Source organism: Eucyclogobius newberryi, unplaced genomic scaffold (genome assembly GCF_026437365.1).
Source record: "Eucyclogobius newberryi isolate DKJ021-1_F unplaced genomic scaffold, fEucNew1.0.hap1 SCAF_6, whole genome shotgun sequence".
Lineage (NCBI taxonomy): Eukaryota > Metazoa > Chordata > Actinopteri > Gobiiformes > Gobiidae > Eucyclogobius > Eucyclogobius newberryi.
In genome coordinates this window covers 19,170,346-19,195,821 of record NW_027316278.1, presented here as the reverse complement: position 1 = coordinate 19,195,821, position 25,476 = coordinate 19,170,346, and the positions used below count along the sequence as shown (strand labels likewise).

The 25,476-nt window shown below is 40.0% G+C and overlaps 2 protein-coding genes across 3 annotated transcripts; one reads left to right on the top strand and one right to left on the bottom strand.

The window, feature by feature from the left end:
* Positions 1–265: 265 nt before the first annotated feature.
* Positions 266–19,207, bottom strand: LOC140347374 (DNA repair protein XRCC4-like). Of its 2 annotated transcripts, none has more exons than XM_072433800.1 (8): positions 19,064–19,207; positions 17,800–17,949; positions 16,915–17,099; positions 3,264–3,430; positions 2,561–2,725; positions 2,393–2,469; positions 1,099–1,182; positions 266–819 (listed from the first exon to the last, which is right to left on the bottom strand). In XM_072433800.1, exons 2-7 carry the CDS (start codon positions 17,936–17,938, stop codon positions 1,100–1,102), a joined length of 816 nt encoding a protein of 271 aa, XP_072289901.1. In that variant the 5' UTR covers positions 17,939–17,949; positions 19,064–19,207; the 3' UTR covers positions 266–819; position 1,099. The 2 variants fall into 2 exon arrangements, with proteins under 2 accessions (XP_072289901.1, XP_072289902.1); XM_072433801.1 differs by lacking the exon at positions 19,064–19,207 and adding an exon at positions 18,446–18,595.
* A 651-nt stretch (positions 19,208–19,858) lies between these two features.
* Positions 19,859–21,009, top strand: tmem167a (transmembrane protein 167A). The gene is made up of 3 exons (XM_072433768.1): positions 19,859–20,026; positions 20,172–20,206; positions 20,289–21,009. The coding sequence occupies exons 1-3, from the start codon at positions 19,875–19,877 to the stop codon at positions 20,357–20,359; spliced, it is 258 nt and encodes an 85-aa protein (XP_072289869.1). The 5' UTR covers positions 19,859–19,874; the 3' UTR covers positions 20,360–21,009.
* Positions 21,010–25,476: the final 4,467 nt, after the last annotated feature.

Genomic DNA, 25,476 nt, shown 5'->3' with positions numbered 1-25,476 from the left:
AAGAGTGTAGATGAAGATTAGGTTGTCTGCTATATAGTTAGGTTTTTTTTTTGCCATGCTAAACACAGCACATTTTTTTGTTAAATTACAATATTGATCTATAATGACTTGAATTGACGGCATCTTGAATGCTGAAGAATAAAAATGGCTCAAAGTAAGTAATGTAGTAGGAAAATGAGACAAACAAAACAATTATAACATGGTTAAAAGTTTGTAAAAGTCCCCTGACCACAAACACTTAAGGAAAATGTCAGTAGTAAAAGTGCTATATAGATGATAGAGTGAATATGATCAAATGTTTTGGGCTTTACATTTGGACATTTTAAAGTAGTAAACAGCAGTTAGTAGCATTCATCTGATCTAAATCATTTGTATAACTTGCATGTATAACGCCAAAGAACCTACTGAACTTAAATAGAAAAAGTCTTTGATGCAACGATGTCCTGTATGTGAGTGAGACATTCTTATAGGGATTATTAAAGGTGTAAAGCGTGTGTTGTAGGATTATCCCTGCAGCCACCCGTGGTCATCCACTCACATCTAGATAACGATGGACGACACAGTGAGGTCCTGAAGTCAGAGGAGCTGTAGAGGTTCAAGACACTGTGATGACCTCGGGAACAAGAGTAGTTGCAGGAAGAGTGAAATAATAAAGTCCCATTATGATTGGTTTTCAAGAATGAAAAAGGGAAAAACATTAATGCTACAGGTACTTAATAAAACTAAATAAAAAGATCTTGTGAAATTCCATGAAGAGTTTGGTATAAAAGGGTGGTTTGATGACTGGTTGTTGTTAAATCCTGATCCAAATCCAAGGGGCTGAAGGGAAAACATTAAGTCCAATTAATTGCTTCCATACAGCAACTTCAGAAACATGTCCACCAACACAATGTAAGTCACACCACATCCATTGGACATCATAGAAGATACTACAGTCAATAATTTTAGACACATACTAATTATTTTCAAGTGACTTTGAAGTTTAATGGTAAAAGCGTGGCTGAGGAAGCTGTTTTTATTTAAAGATTTAGTCTCAAAAGGACTTGTTGATGGTTTCTGTGGTTATTATGTGAATTCTTCAGTCCAGAGAGTTAATACCTCAGTACTGAGGATCTGGTTGTGAACTTGCTTCAGAAGAAAAACTCTGGCTAACAGGAATCCCATGGCATACCAGATTTCGACCTAAAAACACAAATACAGTACATTTTTGAGTGCCAGTTACATAGCATTATAGATTCACGTTGAAAGTATTCCCATTTCCCAAAAAGTATCGCGTTTATGTAAATGGTGTAATAGATAAACTTTTAACACCTACATACAGGCTTTATCAGAGTAAATCTGGCATTCCTTCCAGTAGATCAGATCCAGGCGTTTGACGCAGCCTTAAGGTACAACCACCTACACACAATCTTATTGAGAAAATTATTTGTCAACAGATTCTTGATGGGAGCATAACTGCTTTTTATAAAAATGTACATCTATAATTGCTCATGTCTCTTCAAGTGTCACTAATCATTTAAGTAACACTTGGAGCCCTCTGCTCCACTCCAGGGTAAAAGTATTGCACTTTGATGGTACAGGTCAAACACTCTAATTCCTCATCATTCCTCTCCTTATCAGTGTTGTGTAGTATGACACAATAGCCTGAAGCAAACGGCTCCACTAGGGTCAATGTAAGCTGACTGGTGAAGTTTACATAGAGTGGACATAAAATAAACCTATACAGACAAACAATACATGTGGCATAAATATCCATGATCAAATTGCTTTGGTTATCTGGATTGTTACAACCTACAAACCAGCAAACAAAGAGAAAGAACCAGGAGTAAGAATGACAAATCCCTCGCTGAAGGTACTAACGCGTGCCATAAGGACAGTTAGTGTGAACTAAAAACATAAACTAGCCCATTTCCTAAATGAATGGTGCTCCTGGGCATAAAGACAGATGCAGCCATTGAGAGAACAATGGAAGCCTTGCACTGACAATTTTAGAGGGGGTCTGAATCAGCTCGTATAACGTCACACTTGTGCCCCATGATGCAAGACCACCTCACTGTAGGTCGTGTTGAAACAATCACTGCTGACGTTGGTCGGCAGGTTTTCGACTCAAAATCAAGAAGATTCCCAGAACTCTGCTTCCACCCGTAATGACTTTGTGTGCTTTTAGTTTGTTTAAATCTCCATCAATTACATCCAACTCTCCTCTTTATTAGACAGTAAAAGCTGTAGTGGAGCAAAGGCCTAAACATTGGCTTCATTACTGAATGGATGACCTATGACATCATGAGGAAGACCAAAATGCAGCCCCACCACACATACAAAACAAAACAGTGCGTACGGATTCATTTTATGTGTAAAATGAGAGAAAACACAAATACAAAACCTCGAGTACCTGTGATAAGAAGGGTTGGATCTTGAAAGTGGCTTGTGTCCAGGCTGTTGTTGTCGTCGTCATCACCAGACGAAGCCCTAAAAGAATCAAAAACTATTTAAAAAAAACTATACGAGAAGTGTTTGTCGCAACGGTCTTTACTGTTGAAGTAGAAATGTTGAAGCGAACCTTTGTCTTCTGACTTTGGCTTTGGGTTGGTCACTTGTCCGTTGCAGGGCTCGGACATTCTCCTGCAGCTCCCTGATCTTGGACTTTTTGTCATTGAGGATCAGCACAAAACGAGAATACATTTGCTTCTCCAGATTGTTCTTATTTTTGACATGAAGGTTCAGCCTGGAAAAACGAATATTTGTTTTATATTTAAAGCAACAGCATGTACATTTCTCGGGGAGGAACATTAACTGGATGATTCCATGGAAATAGAAAGTTTTGAATATTCATTATGGAGATGGATCCTTTTGATGCCATGGAAACAAGCAGGTAAAGCTCCTTCTGGACAAGAAAGAGTCAGGTTTGAGGTTTGCCACTCGCTCACAGTAAGGATGCATGTTTTTGACTTTTAGTGTAATAAAAACATAAAAAATAAAATAAATAAACTTTAAAACGTTACTTACTGGGGCTTTATTGTCTTTGAATCAGCCGTGTTGTATGATTCATAAGCATTAGTCACAAAAATATGTATGTCCAAATTATGACTAATGAAACCGATGTAATACAACTCCCAGAAATCACACGACCAGTGGGTAACTGGGTGGTGCATCCAAACTTTCTACTACTTTCAAATGACTATATCAATACCACTTTCTCCGAACAAAATAGAAAGGAGGAGCTTTTTTATACTTGGTAAAGTTAAAAATATACAGTAGCTTACTCTTTAAGAATGTGTCTGTGTTCCTGTTGGAGTTTGCAATTCTCCTCCAAAAGCTGAGAGTTTGTTGCCTCCAGATCTAAATTGCGCTTTAGGGATTGACTGATCATCTCCTGGTTTAGCTCCAGGGAGTCCGGAGCTGGCTGTAGCTCCACAGAGCCCAACTTTACCTAAGGGAAAGGAGGAACAAAGCTTTACACAGATCAACCAACACAAGATTACATTGATAACATTCACAGATGCAGGGAGTCGCTAAGACAACCATGCAGATAAATACAGTTACAAATTTAGATAGGGAATGGGTTTGAAGTAATCAATCAATCAATCAATCAGTAATGCAGAGTGTAATGCTAAGTGTCCTCCTCAGATTGTGGCTGCTTCAAAACGAGCTTCAGGGGATAACGCAGTTCAGTTGTGCTATAAAAGCGACTTGTTTGAGAACATTCAAATAAAGCTGCTATACATGAGTAAGCACTGGCACTTCAGTGTTGTTTCAAGATCTTCTCCAAAAAAGAAGGTGTCAAAGATGACATCAGAATATGTCTGAAGTCTGACACTTTCAAGAATGATGAGTGTGTTTCTCTGTCTGAGGGAGATCCAGGATGGATTCAGCGTTTAGCTCTGAGTCACTCAAGTTTCCTCTGCTCGGTTCCTCTTTGATGACACATCTGAATCGCAGCTACGTATTAGGTGTAATCAAACATTCCTCTTTTGATTCATTTTGTGGAGGACAGCCAGAGTGGACGCTGAAAAAATGCAAAATATAATTCCAATATTTTGTTGACTCAGATGCTGTGCTCAATCAAACTATTGTTAAACAATATTAGTCATTTTGAAACAACGCTGGGAAACATTATATACTGTGCATTTATACCAAACAGGCGTGTGAAGTAACTAATGGCAAATACCCATGTTACTGTACTGTACTTTCTTTGAGTTGTTTCTTAATCATGTACGGTAATTGTAATAAGAAAATCAAAAGAGTCTATATCCACTGTCATTTCTACAAACACACATAACACCACTTCACTTAACTGAACAGAACAGCACAGACAATGTGGATTCCAGTTTAAACTATTCAGCTTTAAATTGTTAAACGAATCAAGTAATCTCAAAATGATTACCATCTAAACTTACTATGTAAACAGAGAAGTACTTTTAAACATCTGTCCAAAAACTCCAGCTAACTCACTCCATGCCTTCTCCTTCTACTGATGCACACATACATCTTTATCATCTTTATGAACAAAATAGTCGTTAATAATACGTAAGTTTGATCGACTAAGACACCATCGACCAATTAATCGACCAAACGATTAAAGCCCTACAGTCCTACTCAGAGGCTACTAACACTGCACAAAAACTAACCAGGACTTTGAGTATTACAGGCCAGGTACTTCATACTTTTACTTTAATGACATTTTGCCAGCACTACTTGTACTTCTACGTGCTGCTAAATCCTCTTCGGCCCTAATAGAGGTCATAAACCATTAATAATGAAGTCTACGTCTTCAAACAGACCCATAAAATTCCTGTCATTGTGTCCTGACAAGTGTCACAGCTGTTTGCTCCCTGCACATGAGCATGAGCGGACATTCAACTACAGCCCCGCGTGGGTCATAAGTTTCACTTTGTTCAGAATGGGTTTGATTGACGACAAGGATTTACAGAATGCGATTTTTCTGCCCAGCGCTGCAAATGCGAGCGGATTTGTGATTTATATTACAATCAGCATTTGGTTCGGTGCTCATTTTAATCACGTCCATCACCAACACTAACATTTGAGGGCAGACCAAAGTATAAACTTTGGCAGGCATTTCAGACGTTGTGAAGGTCTAAACTACAGGACATTTATTAACAAAATATTAGCAAGCAGTTGGTAGAATTGACTTTTTTTATTTTGTAAAAAAAAACTTCCTTCGCTCACTTAAAGGGGCCCCAGACGTAGTTATAAAAGCAACTCCTGCAATTTACCAATTCAGGTTAAATTCTTTTGCGATTCGTAATCCTTGTATACATTACCTAAAATAATCCATTACATTTATTAGTGTTTAAGTTACGCTCTATAAATATAACAATTAAAAATTACAGAAAAGTTAAATGAACAGAAACGTTTAGTGTAATCTTCTGATATTTCTGCCTTTTTGAGGTTCATTTTATGGGCTATTCATGTTTTGTGCTTGAACCTCAATCATTTACAGGAAACATGATAGCACATTCCTGATGCATTGTGAAAGTAACTTGTAAATATAGCCGCAAGCGGCAATGATCGGCCCTCGCCACGCCGCCGCCACACCGCCGCCACGCCGCAAGAGGAGGGGGCGCTAACGCGCCCCAATTGTCCTTTTATTACGCCTACTGCTGAATCTGTGACGCTGTCACATCTTCTCCCCTTTGTTTTACCATCAAAAAGCAATTTTATTTTTCCGCACAGACACCGTGACTCTTTGAATAAAAATGTGGATAACTTTTGATGGTCCACCCCTGAAGATGAGTCTCACCAAATTTCAGGTTAATATGTCTAACGCCCTGAGAGGAGTTTGTGAAAGTCTAAAGTGTAAACATGTTCTGGCGATTTCCCCATTGGAATAACATGGAAGGTTTCGGTCATCGTTACGGCAACGCCATAACAATTATGACATGGCTCTCATTGACTTTTTTGATGGGGATGCTAAAATTGAGTTGTGTGTCAAATTTCATATAATTTCGCAAAACTAAACATTTAACCTCCATATAAAATCTGTAGGGGGCGCTGTGGCGCCAAATGAATTTATTTCACTTCAAGTGGGTTTAGGGCAAAGAGTTTAACAACTGATTCTAATTTGACGCAATTCGGACTTTATCTGCGCAAACGGCAGAAATTTTAAATATGGGAGATTTCTGAAATTCTAGCTACAGTTTGCGGCTTCGCCGCACAGAGACCGTGAGAGGTATCAATGTAATTTGGATAACTTTTGATGTCCCACTCCTCAGTAGCATTTTCACCAAATTTCAGCTTTTTAGGGCCAACGCCCTGGGAGGAGTTCGTAAAAGTACGACGTTTGGAAAAACTCCAAAATCATGTTTAGCCATTTTTGAAGCAATATGGCCGACATTTGGTTGGGCGGACGGCGTTGCCGTAATAATATTTTTTACTTCTCTTGTCACCATCTACCTCTGCGCCAAATTTCATGATTCTACGATCAGATTTTTTTTGGGTCATTTCCCATCTCTCAATGCATTTTTGGTACATTTGGGGGCGCTGACGCGCCAATTTTTTTTTATTTTAGAAAAGGGAAATAGCCAGAATGTAGAGAGGCACGATTTTTAGAGGTGTGAACATTTTTGTGACTTTTCGTCAATGTTCACTGGGTGAAAAATAGGGGGGTTGGTCCCGAGAAGAAGAAAGAAGAAAGAATTAAAGCCGCAAGCGGCATCCAACGGCCCTCGCGGGCCGCCGGCCTTCCGACTCTGCGCTTTCGACTTGATAAAGATGGCGCCCTTATTGTGTGTTGAATTAAAAAAGAACTTGACAGACGGGGACACATTGGACATGGCCAATCCAGTGCAAATCAACACAAGTGTCAGTCAAATTTGCTGCGCCGCCGCACAGAGACCTTAGCACTTGGAATAAAAATATGGATAACTTTTGATGCCGCGCTTGTGTAGATGATATTTCCCAAAGTAAAGCTTGATCGAGCTATTGCCCACGGAGGAGTTTGTTAAAGTGTGAAGCGTAAATGTGAACATTTCAAGGATTTGGCGTTTTTCCCATTTGTGACAGTATATTTGCAGCTCCACGGCACAGAGACCGTACCACTTAAAATCAAAATATGACTAACTTTTGATGCCCCGTTTGTGTAGATGATTTTCCCCAAATATGAGCTTGATCGGGCAATCGCCCTAGGAGGAGTTCGTTAAAGTGTGAAGCGTAAAAATGTGGTCATTTTAGAGATTTCGCTGTTTTCCCATTTCTGACATATATTTGCGGGTCCGCCACACAGAGACCGTAGCACTTAGAATCAAAATATGGATAAGTTTTGATGCCCCGCTTATGTAGATGATATTCTCCAAATATGAACTTGATCGGACAATCGCCCTAGGAGGAGTTCATTAAAGTGTGAAGCGTAAAAATGTGGTGATTTGAGCGATTCTACGATTTTCCCATAAGGATAACATGGGATGTTTCTGTCAACGCTACGGTTACGCCGTACAAAATATGACTTTGGCTCTCATACTTTTATGATCAGGATGGCAAATTAGAATTTTGTTCAAAATATCATGTCATTTGGAAAAACTCTATTGTTTATAGACCACTCTGAAGGCCAAATAGTCAGAATTCTGGGAAACGTTTGCGGCTCCGTCGCACAGAGACAGTAAAAGTTATCCTTAAAATTTGGATAACTTTAGATGCCCCACTTGTCTAGAGGACGTACACCAATTTTGAGGTTGGTGGGCAAAACGCACTAGGAGGACTTCGTTAAAGTGTAAAACATAAAAACGTGGTAATTTGAGAGATTTTGTGGTTTTCCCATAGGGATAACATGGGAGGTTTCTGTCATCGCTACGACTACGCCGTAAAAAATTAGGCATTTTTGTGATTGGCTTTTGTGATTGGGACGGCAAAGTAGAATTTTGGGTAAAGTTTAGACAATTTTGGTAAAACTAATTTTTGACCTTCAATGTTAATTTAAAGGTCACTCTGTAGGGGGCGCTATCGCGCCCATTTCAATTTTGTCAGCCTAAACTGGTCCAAACTAGAAAGTTTAACAACTGATTCAAATTTGGTCCTAATCGGACTGGTTTTGATCAAATGGGAACAATTTTTAGATCTGCAATATTCCAAAATAAGTTGTCCAACTTTGCGGCTGCGCCGCACACAGACCGTAAAAGGTATCTCAAAAAATTGGATAACTTTAGATGTCCCACTTGTCCAGAGGACGTACGCCGATTTTGAAGTCGGTGGGCAAAACGCCCTAGGAGGAGTTCGTCAAAGTTTGACGTAAACAAAATGGCTAACTCAGCTTGTTTTCATTTTCAAAGGAAGATGGCGGCCATAGGGTAAGTCTGGGGGCGTGGCCACAATAATATTTTTTTTTTGTCCTCGCGAGAGGAATGCGTGTCCCGAATTTCGTAGCTTTACAACAAAGTTGACCTTGGGGCGTCTCCCATAGGCGCAATGTATTTTGACTTTTGTCGGTGGCGCTGTCGCGCCATTTTTTAACGAAAAAAAAAATGGCCCAGAAAAAATCTAATTTTTCGCCGATTCTGAATTTTGGGCAAAGTTTGGTGAGTTTTTGAGCATGTTCAGGGGGTCAAATTAGAGCTCAAAAAGCAGAAGAACAAGAAAAATAAAAATAATTAAAGCCGCAAGCGGCATCCAACGGCCCTCGCGGGCCGCCGGCCTTCCGACTCTGCGCTTTTGACTTGATAAAGATGGCGCCCTTATTGTGTCTTGAATAAAAAAAGAACTTGACAGACGGCGACACATTGGACATGGCCAATCCAGTGCAAATGAACACAAGTGTCAGTCAAATTTGCTGCGCCGCCGCACAGAGACCGTAGCACTTGGAATAAAAATATGGATACCTTTTGATGCCCCGCTTGTGTAGATGATTTTTCCCAAAGTAAAGCTTGATCGAGCTATTGCCCACGGAGGAGTTTGTTAAAGTGTGAAGCGTAAATGTGAACATTTCAAGGATTTGGCGTTTTTCCCATTTGTGACAGTATATTTGCAGCTCCACGGCACAGAGACCGTACCACTTAAAATCAAAATATGGATAACTTTTGATGCCCCGTTTGTGTAGATGATTTTCCCCAAATATGAGCTTGATCGGGCAATCGCCCTAGGAGGAGTTCGTTAAAGTGTGAAGCGTAAAAATGTGGTGATTTTAGAGATTTCGCTGTTTTCCCATTTCTGACATATATTTGCGGGTCCGCCACACAGAGACCGTAGCACTTAGAATCAAAATATGGGTAAGTTTTGATGCCCCGCTTGTGTAGATGATATTCTCCAAATATGAACTTGATCGGACAATCGCCCTAGGAGGAGTTCATTAAAGTGTGAAGCGTAAAAATGTGGTGATTTGAGCGATTCTACGATTTTCCCATAAGGATAACATGGGATGTTTCTGTCAACGCTACGGTTACGCCGTACAAAATATGACTTTGGCTCTCATACTTTTATGATCAGGATGGCAAATTAGAATTTTGTTCAAAATATCATGTCATTTGGAAAAACTCTATTGTTTATAGGCCACTCTGAAGGCCAAATAGTCAGAATTCTGGGAAACGTTTGCGGCTCCGTCGCACAAAGACCGTAAAAGTTATCCTTAAAATTTGGATAACTTTAGATACACCACTTGTCTAGAGGACGTACACCGATTTTGAGGTTGGTGGGCAAAACGCACTAGGAGGACTTCGTTAAAGTGTAAAACATAAAAATGTGGTAATTTGAGAGATTTTGTGGTTTTCCCATAGGGATAACATGGGAGGTTTCTGTCATCGCTACGACTACGGCGTAAAAATTTAGGCATTTTTGTGATTGGCTTTTGTGATCGGGACGGCAAAATAGAATTTTGGGTAAAGTTTAGACAATTTTGGTAAAACTAATTTTTGACCTTCAATGTTAATTTAAAGGTCACTCTGTAGGGGGCGCTATCACTGCCATTTCAATTTTGTCAGCCTAAACTGGTCCAAACTAGAAAGTTTAACAACTGATTCAAATTTGGTCCTAATCGGACTGGTTTTGATCAAATGGGAGCAATTTTTAGACCTGCAATATTCCAAAATAAGTTGTCCAACTTTGCGGCTGCGCCGCACACAGACCGTAAAAGGTATCTCAAAAAATTGAATAACTTTAGATGCCCCACTTGTCCAGAGGACGTACGCCGATTTTGAAGTCGGTGGGCAAAACGCCCTAGGAGGAGTTCGTCAAAGTTTGACGTAAACAAAATGGCTAACTCAGCTTGTTTTCATTTTCAAAGGAAGATGGCGGCCATAGGGTAAGTTTGGGGGCGTGGCCACAATGTTTTTTTTTGTTTATCCTCACGAGAGGAATGCGTGTCCCGAATTTCGTAGCTTTACGCCAAAGTTGACCTCGGGGCGTCTCCCATAGGCGCAATGTATTTTGACTTTTGTCGGTGGCGCTGTCGCGCCATTTTTTAACGAAAAAAAAAATGGCCCAGAAAAAATAAAATTTTTCACCGATTCTGAATTTTGGGCAAAGTTTGGTGAGTTTTTGAGCATGTTCAGGGGGTCAAATTAGAGATCAAAGCGCTGAAGAAGAACAAGAAAAATAATAATAATATTTTTAGCAAAAACAATATAGCCGTTTTTACTATAACAACAAATGATACATCGTTTGAAAGCTCTAAGCCTTCCCGATGCCGCCATGGGGTGGAATTATCATTACGAGCGCTTACGCGCTCGTCACTCCCTATTCCGTCGGGATGCCCCGCCCACTCCCCATAGACTTCCATTGATTTGAGCAGATACAAGCATGGCCCATGCCTGCGGCATGGATTCTCGCATACGGGACGATGCCAGGAGGGTTTTTGGAGGAATGCAGCGCTTCGCGCTGCTGTTGTCAACAATTAGTGAATGGGCTACGCCCATTCACTAATTGTTGACTATTTCTGTCATAGCAGGAGTAAGTATGCATGATCCATGCCTTCGGCATGGGCTAGTTCACTGTACTTGCCAGGGGCGACGGGGCACCAAACATGCGGGCTGCGCCCGCATGTTTGGTAAGACAGTTGCAACGCTGCCTTTGGCAGCGTTGCGGGAGCAATAGGCCCTCCGCCCTGGTGGGGCTCGGGCCTAATAATAATAATAATAATATTTTTAGCAAAAACAATATAGCCGTTTTTACTATAACAACAAATGATACATCGTTTGAAAGCTCTAAGCCTTCCCGATGCCGCCATGGGGTGGAATCATCATTACGAGCGCTTACGCGCTCGTCACTCCCTATTCCGTCGGGATGCCCCGCCCACTCCCCATAGACTTCCATTGATTTGAGCAGATACAAGCATGGCCCATGCCTGCGGCATGGATTCTCGCGTACGGGACGATGCCAGGAGGGTTTTTGGAGGAATGCAGCGCTTCGCGCTGCTGTTGTCAACAATTAGTGAATGGGCTACGCCCATTCACTAATTGTTGACTATTTCTGTCATAGCAGGAGTAAGTATGCATGATCCATGCCTTCGGCATGGGCTAGTTCACTGTACTTGCGCCCGCATGTTTGGTCAGACAGTTGCAACGCTGCCGAAGGCAGCGTTGCGGGAGCAATAGGCCCTCCGCCCTGCTGGGGCTCGGGCCTAATAATATTTTTAGCAAAAACAATATAGCCGTTTCCACTATAACAACAAATTATACATCGTTTGAAAGCTCTAAGCCTTCCCCATGCCGCCATGGGGTGGAATCATCATTACGAGCGCTTACGCGCTCGTCACTCCCCATTCCGTCGGGATGCCCCGCCCACTCCCCATAGACTTCCATTGATTTGAGCAGATACAAGCATGGCCCATGCCTGCGGCATGGATTCTCGCGTACAGGACGATGCCAGGAGGGTTTTTGGAGGAATGCAGCGCTTCGCGCTGCTGTTGTCAACAATTTGTGAATGGGCTACGCCCATTCACAAATTGTTGACTATTTCTGTCATAGCAGGAGTAAGTATGCATGATCCATGCCTTCGGCATGGGCTAGTTCACTGTACTTGCCAGGGGCGACAGGGCACCAAACATGCGGGCTGCGCCCGCATGTTTGGTCAGACAGTTGCAACGCTGCCTTCGGCAGCGTTGCGGGAGCAATAGGCCCTCCGCCCTGCTGGGGCTCGGGCCTAATAATATTCCGATGCGAAAACAATGTTTCCCATTTTTCAAATATCATAAACTATACATTTTCGGAAAGCGCTCGCGCTTTCCTACCTCATGGTGTGGGTCCCTGGTCACTGACGGGTACTTTCGTTAATTTTGAGTGGGCTCCGCCCACTTTGTGTTTTTGGCCCTCTATACAGTAATAATGTTCAATTTTTGCATTACATGCTTATATGCACGGAACATGCAAGAGATGGGGAACGTATTCGTGAGGTACTTAGCGCAAATGAGTGCTTTATATGGGGATGACGACCGCGAATCCCAATCATCCCAATGTAAAGTGCTCGTTTAGTGCGCACTTTTGCACGGGCTTCGCCCGTTTAAAACGGTAATGTTCCATTTTCCTACTACTAATTAGTATGCACGGGGCGTGCATGAGTGAAGGAGTGCGTTAGTGAGTGTTTGGAAGTGGGCGAGCGCTTCGCGCTCGATTTCGTGCGCACTACGTGCGCACTTTCGCAGCCGTGCTTCGCACGGCCTTACGAGATTAATAGGCCTCTCGCCAGCTTGTGGCGCTCGGGCCTAAATATAGTTATATTTGCATAATGCCTATCGAGATATTAATTTTAGTGGATATTGCCCACCCTGTGCTCATTTCACCTCATGGTTTACAGTGGTCTAATAGTCGGGGAGCTTGGGGATGATTGTAGACATTTTGAGCCACTTTTGTGCTTCCAAGTCAAAGCAAACTAGTCATTCACCACATTCAAACAGCTAATGTGAAGCTTTGACACTGAGTTCTGTAATATTTCTACATTTACAGTAGAAAAGTGCCATGCTATAATCACTGGGCCTGACAGTACCTCAGTTAAGCCATTCATCTTTTTGACATTAATATCCCTTCTTTGTCATTAGTCTTTGGGTGCAGCAGAGTCAATGCTTTTTGTCTACTTCAGGGCAAAGCTTAAGCAGTACCACACTGTGTTGTTTAAGGAAAGGATTAAATTGAAGAAAAAACAATCCCTGTTTTCTTTTCATTTGTTGAGTTTAGTTGTATTTTCTTAAGCTGCTGTTTAGCCCACTAGGGTGTGAGCTGAGTGAAAGGTCATCTTGCAGGAGGCTTTAGCAGCGAGTGGGAGGTCACAGCTTCTCCAAAGCTACACCAGAATCTGCATGTTTTTATTTGTTGGTTTTTAAAGCAATATCACTGATATGACATAAGTAGACTAAAGTAGACAGGTCGACATAGAACCCCATTAATTGCTTTAAACAGATATTTTTCAGTTGATCCAAAGAGCTGCTGTGTGTGGTCTGTTTGTTTGTGTATCTTTGGCTGATATCAGTCTTTAGGTCAAGCCCATGGAGAAAGGGAAACGTAGGTGTGCAGCTGAAAAAAACAAACAGGATGCCACACAGGGCACCACACACAAGGCCTTCATCATCATCTGGGCTTTTATTCCAGATTGGACATTTCACAAAGGTTGGGTTTGTAAACCGTTTTGCAGACTTACACAAACAGCAAATATAAGATAATGATAAAGAAACTGTAGTGTTTAAGCCAGAAAGGCTGCAGCTCTTAAGATCTGAAACTACAGTGTATTCATAAAGTAAGTGATTTATTTGGTAGAACATGTTGAATAAAATGACAGTATCAAAAATAAATTGTCACATTGTCCACTCTGAGACAAATAAGGTATTAGACCAACAGTATCTCAGGTTTATATTTTTAGAAACAATAAATCTAAATTCACTTTATTCAAAATACCATTATCTCAGTGAGTATTTATTGTTATTTTTCTATAATGTATTATATTTTATTGTTGATCAGACGTTCTGATCTTTACAATGACCTCTACAAATAAAAGTTGATATAATCATTAGAAAGTAGCTTGTTTCTTTCCAAGCATCACATTGCATGGCTAATGGCCACGGTAAAGACAAGCCATGCTAAACACAGCACATAGACAATTAGCAGCACTTCCCAACAGTAACGACTGGTGGGAAAGTCTAACGCCATAAATCTGTGTCTGGTGCAGAACGCCATATATTATATTGACAGAATTAGGAAAAGGGACAACAACAGGTTAGAGAACTTCATTGCTGTTGAAATATCTGTTACATCAAGTTTTTTAATTAAATATGATAGGAACATTTACGTGAATGTTTTGATAAATATGAGACAGTTCTCCGAATGACTCTAGTAACTCAAGTCTAGTCAAATATTTATTGTATCAATGACAGATTGGTATGTTAATAAGCTCACAGGAGTCAATTGTGTCACTAATGTTCACCTGAAGCATCTGAGGAGCAACAGTTTTACAGCTAAGAACAACCACATTACACTCATCATTACCACCAGGGTCATATTCATAAATTTTGTCACAGTGATATCACCATCTGTTTAGTTTCCACCTCCCTTTCATCAATTGTCAGAGGAAACATGTCTCATTTAAATTGCATGCCACAAAAATATGTTACACATTTAACCTGTGACTGGCTCAAAAGCGAAGGAGAGACAAAATGAGAAGAAAAGAAACAGCTGTGTCGTGGTAGTCTCTTTGCTCCTTATACATTTTTACTGTTGCCACACACATCCTCCTGACAGCGATCAAAGCTCCAAGTCCAGCTGAGAGGAAAGTAGCATCATCAAGTAAAAAGCTGCACTTTACAGAACCTGTTAAGACCTTGTTTAAAGTGCAGTTGTCTAGTTGGTATTCTGTTTTACAAAGGTCTTATTTTCATGCAATCAAAATTATATTATATAAATATATCCATTTGGTCAGCTGTTTTCTTTTGATATATGACTCCCAAAAACAATGCTGATTTACTTATGCATTAAAGGAAAACCATTATGCGAAATCAACTTTAATGAATTTTAAACCATGTTATACCATGTTTCTCATCAATAGCTTATCAAATCTGTTTTAAGATTGATTCATGTTTGAGTAATCCTGTACTGTCCAGCGACTGAGGCTTGAGTACTCTGAACTATGCTCTCCCACAAGTATGTACGTAGTTTTAATTATTTGGAAAAAATAAGACTCAACAATAAAACTATAGAGAAATTCCCTATGAAGAGATGTGGCTTTACAATCCTGCATTTTTACCAGGACATCAACTGTCCCATTTTGATCATTAGGCCGTCATAGGCCAATAGCTTACTGTGAACAAAATGTCACTTAACTATAGTTATGAGCATACTAAAAAAAGCAAGATATGTCTTAAGTGGCTCAATGTGTGAATTTAAACATAAAGAATGTCTGCTCAAACTATTTACAATTATATGTTGGGTGCTCATGCCTTGGCTTTTTCCCTCTGGCCACCTTTAAGTACACCTCAGTCCCAGAACCCTAGTGACCTTCTTCCTCCAGGACGATTCCAGATCCACCCAGAGAGACATGACCTATTCTACACTGAAGCTGTCACTCTGTGGTGTCTTCTTTAGTTCAGACGACTCACAATATGAAGCATTTGGATTCTGCTTCACATTCAAGTCCAGCACTCTCCCTAAATGTTTGGCATTTCATCCAAAAGCAACCTGTCCCAAAGCCTTAACCTTAACCAAAAGACCTGTTCCTAAAGCTGATTGTGATACAACAGCTAGCACAGCCACCAATGCAAAGGAAAATAATGTAATATTCAGTCTCCTGAACTCTTTCAAGTACATTCACAACTGGGCCTGGGTTTCCACTGCCAGTGCCTTAACCTGCATTCAGGCTACACATTATTATCATTCTCGGTCAAAACACAAACGTCCTAACACTTGCTCATTTCTCATCTCTCGGACCACAGATCTCCTTCTTTATCTTGGTTGACAATGATCTTTTGAGTTTTGTAACGGGCCGCTCATTTCTATGTAAAGTCTTTTTATGGATTACAGTCATAACGTGGAAAATCATGTGAGTAGAATGTTTGTACTTACGCACATTTTGTAAAGGAGAACCCAGAACACCCAGAATCCCCTCACTTTTTTTCAAATATTGTTTATAAATCTGTCAAAATGTGTGTTGACAAATTAATAGCAGTTTTCACTGTTCAGGGCAGATGGCCACCAGCGTGATGTCAATGCTGTGGCTGGCGTGGCCCGTGGGGTCGTGGCATGGGCAGGCGTATGTTTTGTAAAACAAACACAAGGCATTTCTTTGATGGCCCATTTTTGTGCCATCTACAACCATCACCTCATGTTGCAGCATGTTGCAAGGCTCCATGTTGCAAGGATCTGTTCACAATTCCTGGGACCTAAAGACATCCCAGCTCTTGCATGGACGGCGCCCTCAGCACACATGTCACCTACTGAGCATGTTTAGACAGTTCCAGTTCCTGCCAATTTCCAGCAACAGCCATTAAAGAGGAGTGGACCAACATTTCACAGGTCACAATCAACTTCCTGATCAACTTTATGTGAAGGAGTGGCCTTTATTGTGGCCAGCCTAAGGCACATCTGTGCAATATTCATACTGTCAGCATCTGGATACACCACACCTGTGAGGTGTGATGGATTATCTCGGCAAAGGAGAAGTGTTCACTAACACACATTTTGACAAATTTGTGAACATTATTTGAGGAGAAATTGGTAATTTGTGCGTATAGACAATGTTTATTTTTTTGAGTTCAGCTCATGAAAAATGGGGGTGTTGTGTGCTACAGCACACGTACAGCACACGTATGCCAGGCTCCGCAGTGTCAAGAGTTTGATTACCGACTCTGACAATTTACTGCATGTTCTCCCTTCTCTCTGACCCTCCCTCAGAACAACCAAGACTCTATAAAGAGTAAATCAACATAAATGTATCATTGGAGCAAAATGAATCACTGTTATATGTAATGAAGTAATTATTAAGAGTAGTATTGCTTACCAAGACGTTGTCAGACATCTTTTGATACGTTAGCTGATCTGAAGAGAATTGGAATGAATATGTGCTCTTCTCTCCGGGTCCCCTTTCTTTTTTATCTTGGATTAAAGTCTTATGCAGTTCTTGGACGTACTCCTCTCTGGAGATTCCAGTGTCCTTGGCACATTTTGTGACTTCTTCTTCAGAAACTAAACAAGATATTATTAAACATTAAAAGAGACAGCTTTTACGTTAATTTTAAATCACTAGGAGGAAGAATCTACAATAGTTTGTAATATTATGATCTAATAATCTAACCTAAACACAATTTCATTATGATGTGAAAGCACTCATAGGCAAGGGCATTTTTCACACCTCACTCATTTAATCTAAGTACGCCAACCAAGTTGAAAATGCCACTGAAAGAAACCCTATGACCCATCATAGAATTGAACTACTAATACCTGTGGCAATGTATGATACATACAAGTACATCTCACATGACACTTGTCGAGGGATTGTCATCAGCTGCGTGCTGCAGCTGATGCACAGCTGCTCACAGAGGGTCACAATTAACACATCAAACACAAAGAGTGACTATTCAGAAGCCTGCACAAAGCACCCACAAGCTGCTTGTCAACTGTGCAGATGGACCTCAATAAGACTAAGGACCTGTTATATTCCAGGTGTCCCATCATAGAAAAGGCACTTCTGTGTGTAGGTAACCAGAAAACGCTGACGGACACCATAAAGGCCAGCCTTGTATAGTTTAATATTGGGTACACCTGCAGATGCCAATCTTTTTTAAGGAAAATAAAAATGTATCTCCAGCTAAAAGTCAGTACATGTCAAGATATACATTTTTCAAAAGAAAAATGAAAAATTTAAAAGGACTAAATTAATCATTACCTTCTCCAATCCAGGCCGCAGAGCCATTGGTCAAAATGAGCGTAAAACCAGCACTAAGATCACCGGACCAGTCCACCCGCAGGAAGTATGGGATGTTTGGGTCACTGGTTATGAAGATCTGGTGAACAGCACTCCTCATGTCTGTCAGACCTGCCAATAAACAAACATACTAATTATCTATAACAGAAAGCCTTTTATTTGCTTTAATAATTTAATACATTATAAATGCATTTAAAAAATAACAGGCAGTGACTGTGATCAATGATCTTAATAAAATAATGGAAATGCATTCTTACTATTCTTGATCTGACATTGGTTATTTAAATAACAGAAATTAAGTACCTAGGAACTATTAATTGATGACGGACAGCTAAGTCACAATAATTCTTGCTTTCTCATGAAGCGAGAGGCGAACGGGACATCGCCGTTAAATACAGGGTGCATGGGGAAGGAGGCAAACGACAGTTTAATTAGAAGTTGGCCAAGTTGAACATGTTAACAAAAAATGAAAATGAACCCCTTTGGACTCTTGAGCATAAGTCACAATGACAAACCTTTCTGAGTTTTCTTCTGTTCCTATGGATCAAATGTTCAAGACAAATAAAACAAGTTTATCTATAAATTCTTCATAGGCAAACAGATGCACCTTCACAATGATGAGGCTAGGTGAATGAGGGGTTGTTGCTGGATGAGGGGGCTGGAAGGGTCAACTTTAACCTCATAAAACAAGCCCAGCTACTCATTAGTTACTGTAACATCTGTTGTGCAGGGATGATGACCCTGTGGTAATGACAGAAGAACAGCCCAATGAAATAAACTGTTGTCAGGAATGGACTACTACTTCTTATGTCTATTCAAAAAGAGAAACCAACTGGTCCAACATTTGTGATTTTTTGGAGATATTTCATGGCAAAGTCCAATGTAATGAATAGGGGAAAGTGGCTCTTGCTCCATCTGAGGTTATGACATCTTCAAAGTGTTCAGGGTATTTCCACAGGGTATTGTGCAAAGCAGGTTTAATTCTACATAAACTGCATTATGTTATGTTAATGCACGTGTAGTTGAGAGCATCAGAGTAAGTATAGTTGGCTTTGTGATAAATAAGAGCACAGTATAAACTGTGGCCAAGGAACCTATTGTTTTCTCGTTCTAATGCGTTATAAATCTAAAACAAGGCTTGAATTAGATGTAATTAAGACACTACACTGGTGTAATACTTCTGTAATAAAAACATAAGCTACTCCCGCACTATAATAATACTCACAGAATGACCTAAACAGAGGCCACAGACCCTCAAAGTGTCTGTGTAAGTGACAGGTTCAGAAGTCCTCGTCCAATGGTCCATGCGCTCTGGTGCCGCTCAGTCTTCACCTTTAACCCCGAGAGGAACCAGCCAATCATGAAGCAGAAACCCGGCGTGCTGACGTGATGTGCGTAGCAGCTTACGCAACGTAAGTTTTCCAAAGGGAAGTGTGATGTGGCTGTGAAACGCGACAAAAAACACTTTGAATACTTATAAGACTTACAACTACAATAGGTAAATGCACCTTTTCAGTTGGCTACAAACCGCCATTAAAAGTAACACAACAACAACAACAGTAGGTGGCGATAAATGCACCTTTTCATTTGGCTGCTAACCGCCATTAAAAGCAACGCAACAACATGGTAAGCTTGTTTCATACTCTTGTCCAAATTAATCCAAATATTAAGTTTGCAAGATGTTTTGTATTGCGTGGAGCCTGCACTCTGCACACTGTTGGGTTTGATAGAATGACAACAAACTGTAATCCTTGTTAGCATTAGCGTTAGCTTCTTTGACTAATTATTGCTTTGAAACCTTTATACCTAAATCATTGTTTGCATATTGTCCTTAATTCAAACATGAATTCGGCTATTTACAGGCACTTCAAATAGTTGAGCTAAGAATGTGTAGTAAGTGTAACTTTTAAGATGGGTGTGCCACGTATGTAAACACTAGTGGCCAGAATATGCTTAAAACTAATGTTGTTAAGCTTACAACATTTAGAAAGATCGTCGACTTCATTTATCATTGTATTTCAGAAATCGAATAAGCGATGTTATGTTCAAATTTACTTATTTCTTTATTTCCCTTTCAGTCAGCCATTTTCAACTTCCAGTCACTTCTTACTGTGATTCTTCTCCTGATCTGTACCTGTGCCTACATCAGAGCTCTGGCCCCCAGCCTTCTGGACAAGAACAAGACTGGGTATGCTCCTCTCCTCCTCACAGAAGAAATATTTTACTAAATGCATCAGAATCATTGTTTTAATGTATCACTGTGATTTATTGTTATTGTATATGGTTAATATATTATAATATGTAATCAAACAAAATGTGTTTTCCTCCTCCAGACTCCTAGGTATTTTCTGGAAATGTGCCAGAATAGGTAAGAATGTGCGTCTTTTTGTGTACATTGTTTTAAGACCATTTAAACGCTGTTTACAGCTGTATTTGTTTTCTATCTGTAGGAGAGCGAAAGAGTCCGTGGGTGGCCTGCTGCTGTGTCATCATGGCATTTAGTATATTGTTTTTGCAGTAACAAAAGAGGAGCTATCCAACGTGGAAATCGGATGACAGTCGATGCAAAGCATCAACGTCCAAATTATAAGTCACACACAAGAACTTTGCTGGCTGGGATTGATATATACAATGTGGCCCTGTCATCACTCCACATCCAACATGTGGTGTGTGTGTTGGCAGAAGAGAAGAGATAGCCCAGTGCAAGTGTGTAATCACCAGACTTCCTGTGTCTACTAATGCAATGCATTACCACTATGTGAACAACAGGGGCCAATTCATTTCTGTTATCTGCTGCTTTTATGCCTTTGTTTGTTATTCATTAACTTTCATAACACAATTATGGGGATCAAGATCTGTTTGTCAGAACATTTCAGTAACATGCCATGCCAATGCTTCCCTTTAACTTCCTTTCAAACTCCTATTAATACATATTTGCAAACATTTACACAATGCTTACAACGTTAAGGTCCATTAATGGATGAAACCTTTGAAATGACCATACTTCACGTTGTTTACCTTGCATGATTGTAGGTACCAGTACTTGGTGATAATTTTCCACAGAAAAGATTATTCCCCCTACATATGTTGAATCGTTTAGTATTTGTTGGAAGGGGTTGTTTTAAAGTCAATTTGTCACTATTTGTTAAAACTTTTTCAAAAACCTGGAAATATTTGCATTTTTACTTTGAATTTTTTTTCAATGGGGGTCTTTTTTAATGGTGAAGAGTTTGGCATAACATCCTTCTCATCATGCAGGCTTGATAGTGAAATAGCTGCCTCAATGACATAAAAGTTTTTAATAAGCAGATGGGTGTAATTTCAATCCAATTTATTTTTGTAACGCCCAAAATCACAACATTAGTTGTCTCGGTGGGGCAACAGTGAAAAACAGAATAAACAATATTCATAGGGACTTTGCAATGTCCCAGCATCCCATGTCCTTTGCTAAAGGTCCCAGTGTCCCCTGTCCTTAGACCCTGGAGGAGTTCCACAGTGAAGGAGAGCTCTGACTCCCTCAGACGGACAGGTGGACGCGAGAGAGACAGTGGAGCTGGACCCACTCAGGAGGAGAACCAGTTCATATAGAGAAGAGACAGTTTCTCCAGGGACTCGAGGAGCATCTGGGTCCACAGGTCATGTATGTGCTGGGGAGTAGGAGAAGAAGAAGAAAAGGCAATAAACAGATAGCAAGTGAAATTAAATATTAAACATGGTTTGATAGAATAAGTAGTCAGAAGCAGAGGATAGTGCTCAAGCTGCCACACTTCCCCCAGCATAGTTGCTTCTAGGGCAGCGTACCTGAAATTGTAGGTTTATATTTCTTTTCCATGGCCTGACCATAAGCAATTTCAAAGGACCATTTCAAGCCTGGATTAAATGAAAAGACTGTGTCGGCCTCTTGAACATGAATAGGAGCTGATTCCATAAACGCTCTACCTCCTACTGTGCTTTTAGAGACTCTTGGGACCACCAGAAGGACAGCATTTTGAGAGCAAAGTGCTCTCAAATATTATTGAATAATTATCAGTGTTTTGATCAGAATATCTACAACTTCCCAGAAAGATGTTTTATCTCCTCCACACCCACACAGACTTCCTTTTATGTGGTCTGTAAGTCGGACAGCTAAATAAAGCAGCGACTTGTTGACATTTCCACTTTCCAATGCTCCGATTACTGAGGAGCGTTTGATTCCTATGTCCCCTCACAGTCCCTTGTCAGGGAACGGACCTCCGGTATTAGCATGCATCCGTTTCGAGTGGAGATAAAGCATCAAGTGAAGTCTGCTGGTAAAGTCATGCTATCAGTGGCCAGTGACGCAGATACAGGAGACTCAGAGGAGCAGGAAGCTCTCAGACTTCTGACTATCTTGAGAAGCATAGATACTGCAGTAACATCTTCCTGGGTGATGTTCAAGAATTAGGGAGAAATATTCTCCCTAAATGCTTCTTGAGCAGCCCAGTTTTTAATGATGTTGATAGGTCAATTTCATAACAGATGTTACGCAGCTTGTAGAGGGATTGAAAAACATATATGTGATGATCTTCATTCCTAAATTGTGGGTGGTCAATCAGTAGTTTAAGATAGTATCGGCATTTCAGTGACATAAGAAATGGGGTTCAAAAAGAATCATGAATCATTTGGTTTATTGCAAATATTTACTACTGGGATATACACATTTTTGCATGATCATTTTTGCATAAATATCACAGACAAATATTATGATTCTGTGGAACATGTCTTACTTCTTTCATTATTTTCATTCTCATTTGCTTTCTTCTTTGGTCAGGTGGTGATTTTTCCGGTCATTTTGAACACAAAAGCTTTTCTCTATTACGTATGAAGCTTCTCCAAGATGTGAAAAAGAATTTGACCCTTTTGAGTATCTGGAGAGGAACTTTGAATCACACTGATTATTCAAAATGCAAAGGGATCGTTGTTACAGACTTTAAATCAATATATGTAGTTGACAATGTTAATCGTTGACTGAGGTTCAGGAGCTGGACCACGCCTCAACCTCCTACTCCTCCAGCAACCACGTCTCCACTCACTTAACATCACCATCTATGGAGGCGGGGTTCTGAATGGGCTGGGCTGAGAGCCCTCATCCTGAGCCTCTACCCAGCCAACTCTCATCCATCCATCATCCATCTATCATCATCCCTATTATCAATCAACTTTCTCTCATATTCCATTGTTGTGGCGTGATCCTTGCTAGTTAATTGTATTTATCTTTAGTCAAAGCTATTTTTGTTTATTTTTTAGATAAAAATGTACAACAACAACAACAGCAAGACAAGACGAGAGAGAACAAATTTTGAAAAAAATATGAAAGTGAGGAATCCAAAGAAACTATGTTAAAGCACACAAAGTACAAAATAATAGCCCCATTTAGTCCAAATTTAGTCAAATGTATCTATTTTCAAATGTGATATTTTTTACATTTTTTGTTTGTCCATTCCAGTTCTAAATTGCAATTTGTGTCATCCATTTTCTTATGTTATTTCTATTACCCTTTTATGCATGCCTTTTATTACATATTTGGCCCACGTTACCTTTCTAAAAGAGATTTAGATCTCAATGGGTTTTTACATAAAGATTAATAAATAATTATGCACTCTCATCTATGTACTACATTGTTTTCTTCAACTTTTACTGATTACTTTATAACATGCGTGGAAAATATTTCTTTATACATCATAAAATTTTTAAACAAAGTAAACTAATTCTGACCCAAAATCTGTGTAATAGTTATTTTTTTCTTTCTTAGGGACTGAAAGCATGAACTGTTGAGCATGTATTGCACATTATTGTTCCGATAATCAGGGAAAATGCTGTGTTGTGACATAAATAATAATCATGTTTAATAATCTAATGCAGAAGCAAATGCCTCATATCCACTTTACTGCACATGTCTTATGACGTCAAAGTGCCTGTATCATTTCTGGGAAGAAGGAAGACCTGGCTCTTCTCCCTGCATGAGCTAAATCATGAACTTTCTCTCTCAGCTGCCGTATGAATCATAATGCTACACACTGCGTCATCAGCCCCTTCGATCGAGGGACAACCCTGACCAGGCCCAGCCCAGTGTATGCACGAAACTAAATAATACTATGGCAGAATGATCTAGGGTTTGTGAATGTTTCCTCTTTGACAGATCAAATGGACTGTTCTTAAAAGTGATATTTAAATTGTTTATTCATTTAGCATAAGCTATTCCATTTTATCAACAGCACTGTAGTCAGTAGTAGTTAGAGCCACTATCGACCTGAAGAGGAACCTGCGGTTTCATCCCTCCAGGAGCATATTGCTGTGTGAGTCATGGATTGGTATTGGCATAGATTGGCTGTGTCATTTTGTCAGTCTATACCTCATTGCAACTGTAGCTATAGAAGTACCACCAAGTTTATTGACTGATTGAAATTTGCATTATTCATGCTGTTAAGCCATAATTTAAACAAGGGATCATGCCAATGCTTGGGCAAATTCTTTAATTACAACAACATCCACTTTGACCAATAATTTCTGACAATGCTCATCGATAAACACTAGATTACAGTTCCAAGAGAACAGCTTTCCTACTTTGCAAATACTATGACCCTCACAACCATTTATTTGTGTGTTGGAAAAAAACACCATGAGCCACTCCCAACACACATGCAGGAGGGGCTGATAGCTACAGTTCAAACATTGGATCTGTATTTCCTATATTCATTGTTTCATACTGTTGTATTCATATTGTTTATTGTGATAGAGGACAAACGTTTTACACAGTAACCTGCATTTGAAACCAAATTTGTGCCTCGACTTGAGGCTGAAAAAAATATATATTGGAAAATCAGGGTATTGTTATATGAGAATGAAACATTCCATATCTTGTAGTGGATGTTATTGTATAATATGAAGATGTTTCATGTAGATTAGCCAATATTGTAGGGGTAGCAGTATACTTGCAGAGAAGGGAAAAAAAGGAAACCATTTTAAACCATTTTACCAAAGCAATAGGGCCGAGGCCTCGCTTTTGATGTTGGATGCTTAATTAGACTAGCCTTGGGAGATCCCTGGGTTAATCTGCTGTGTGTTGAATAAATATTTTTCTCCAATGAGACTTGTTTTTCAGTTGTGGTGGGAGAGGAGTGCGCCACAATGGCTCCTCTGTCCGGCCCTCAGACATGACTCAGGCGCAGACAGGGAGAGGATGGCTCATGTACTGCAGCCCTGCACAGCTGCCGACACATAGCAACAGCAGCATCAGTAAATTCAACATCATCATGTCTGGGCTTTAAATACCAAATATGACATAAACTAAGGCTAAACTACATGAGGGAAAAACATTCTGTGATAAATAGACTGCATCCAATGTTTGACATTAAACTTATCTATCTCCATAAGACAAGCAGGTGACGCCATTAGTTACAGGTCAGATCTGTTGAGAAGCGACCCAGCTCAAAGTAACAATGCATGGTTTCAATTACCGTATTTTATGCACTATAGGGCACACTGGACTATGAGAAGCACTGTCAATGAATTATCTATTTTTGATAATTTTTCATATATAAGGCGCACCAGACTATAAGGCGCATTAAGCGAAACAAAACGTGTACCAGACAAACTCGCTTCAAAGCACAGCCAGAATTC

Bases quoted from the DNA above. Each gene is read 5' to 3' on its own strand.
- tmem167a (XM_072433768.1), top strand. From the start codon at position 19,875: ATGTTATGTTCAAATTTACTTATTTCTTTATTTCCCTTTCAGTCAGCC. The intron at 20,027-20,171 runs GTATGCTCCTCT...TTCCTCCTCCAG, and splicing joins CTGGACAAGAACAAGACTGG to ACTCCTAGGTATTTTCTGGA. The intron at 20,207-20,288 runs GTAAGAATGTGC...TTCTATCTGTAG, and splicing joins CTGGAAATGTGCCAGAATAG to GAGAGCGAAAGAGTCCGTGG.
- LOC140347374 (XM_072433800.1), bottom strand. From the start codon at position 17,938: ATGAGGAGTGCTGTTCACCAGATCTTCATAACCAGTGACCCAAACATC. The intron at 17,100-17,799 runs GTAATGATTAAT...TATCTTGTTTAG, and splicing joins TGCGGCCTGGATTGGAGAAG to TTTCTGAAGAAGAAGTCACA. The intron at 2,470-2,560 runs GTTCGCTTCAAC...TGATTCTTTTAG, and splicing joins GCCAAAGTCAGAAGACAAAG to GGCTTCGTCTGGTGATGACG.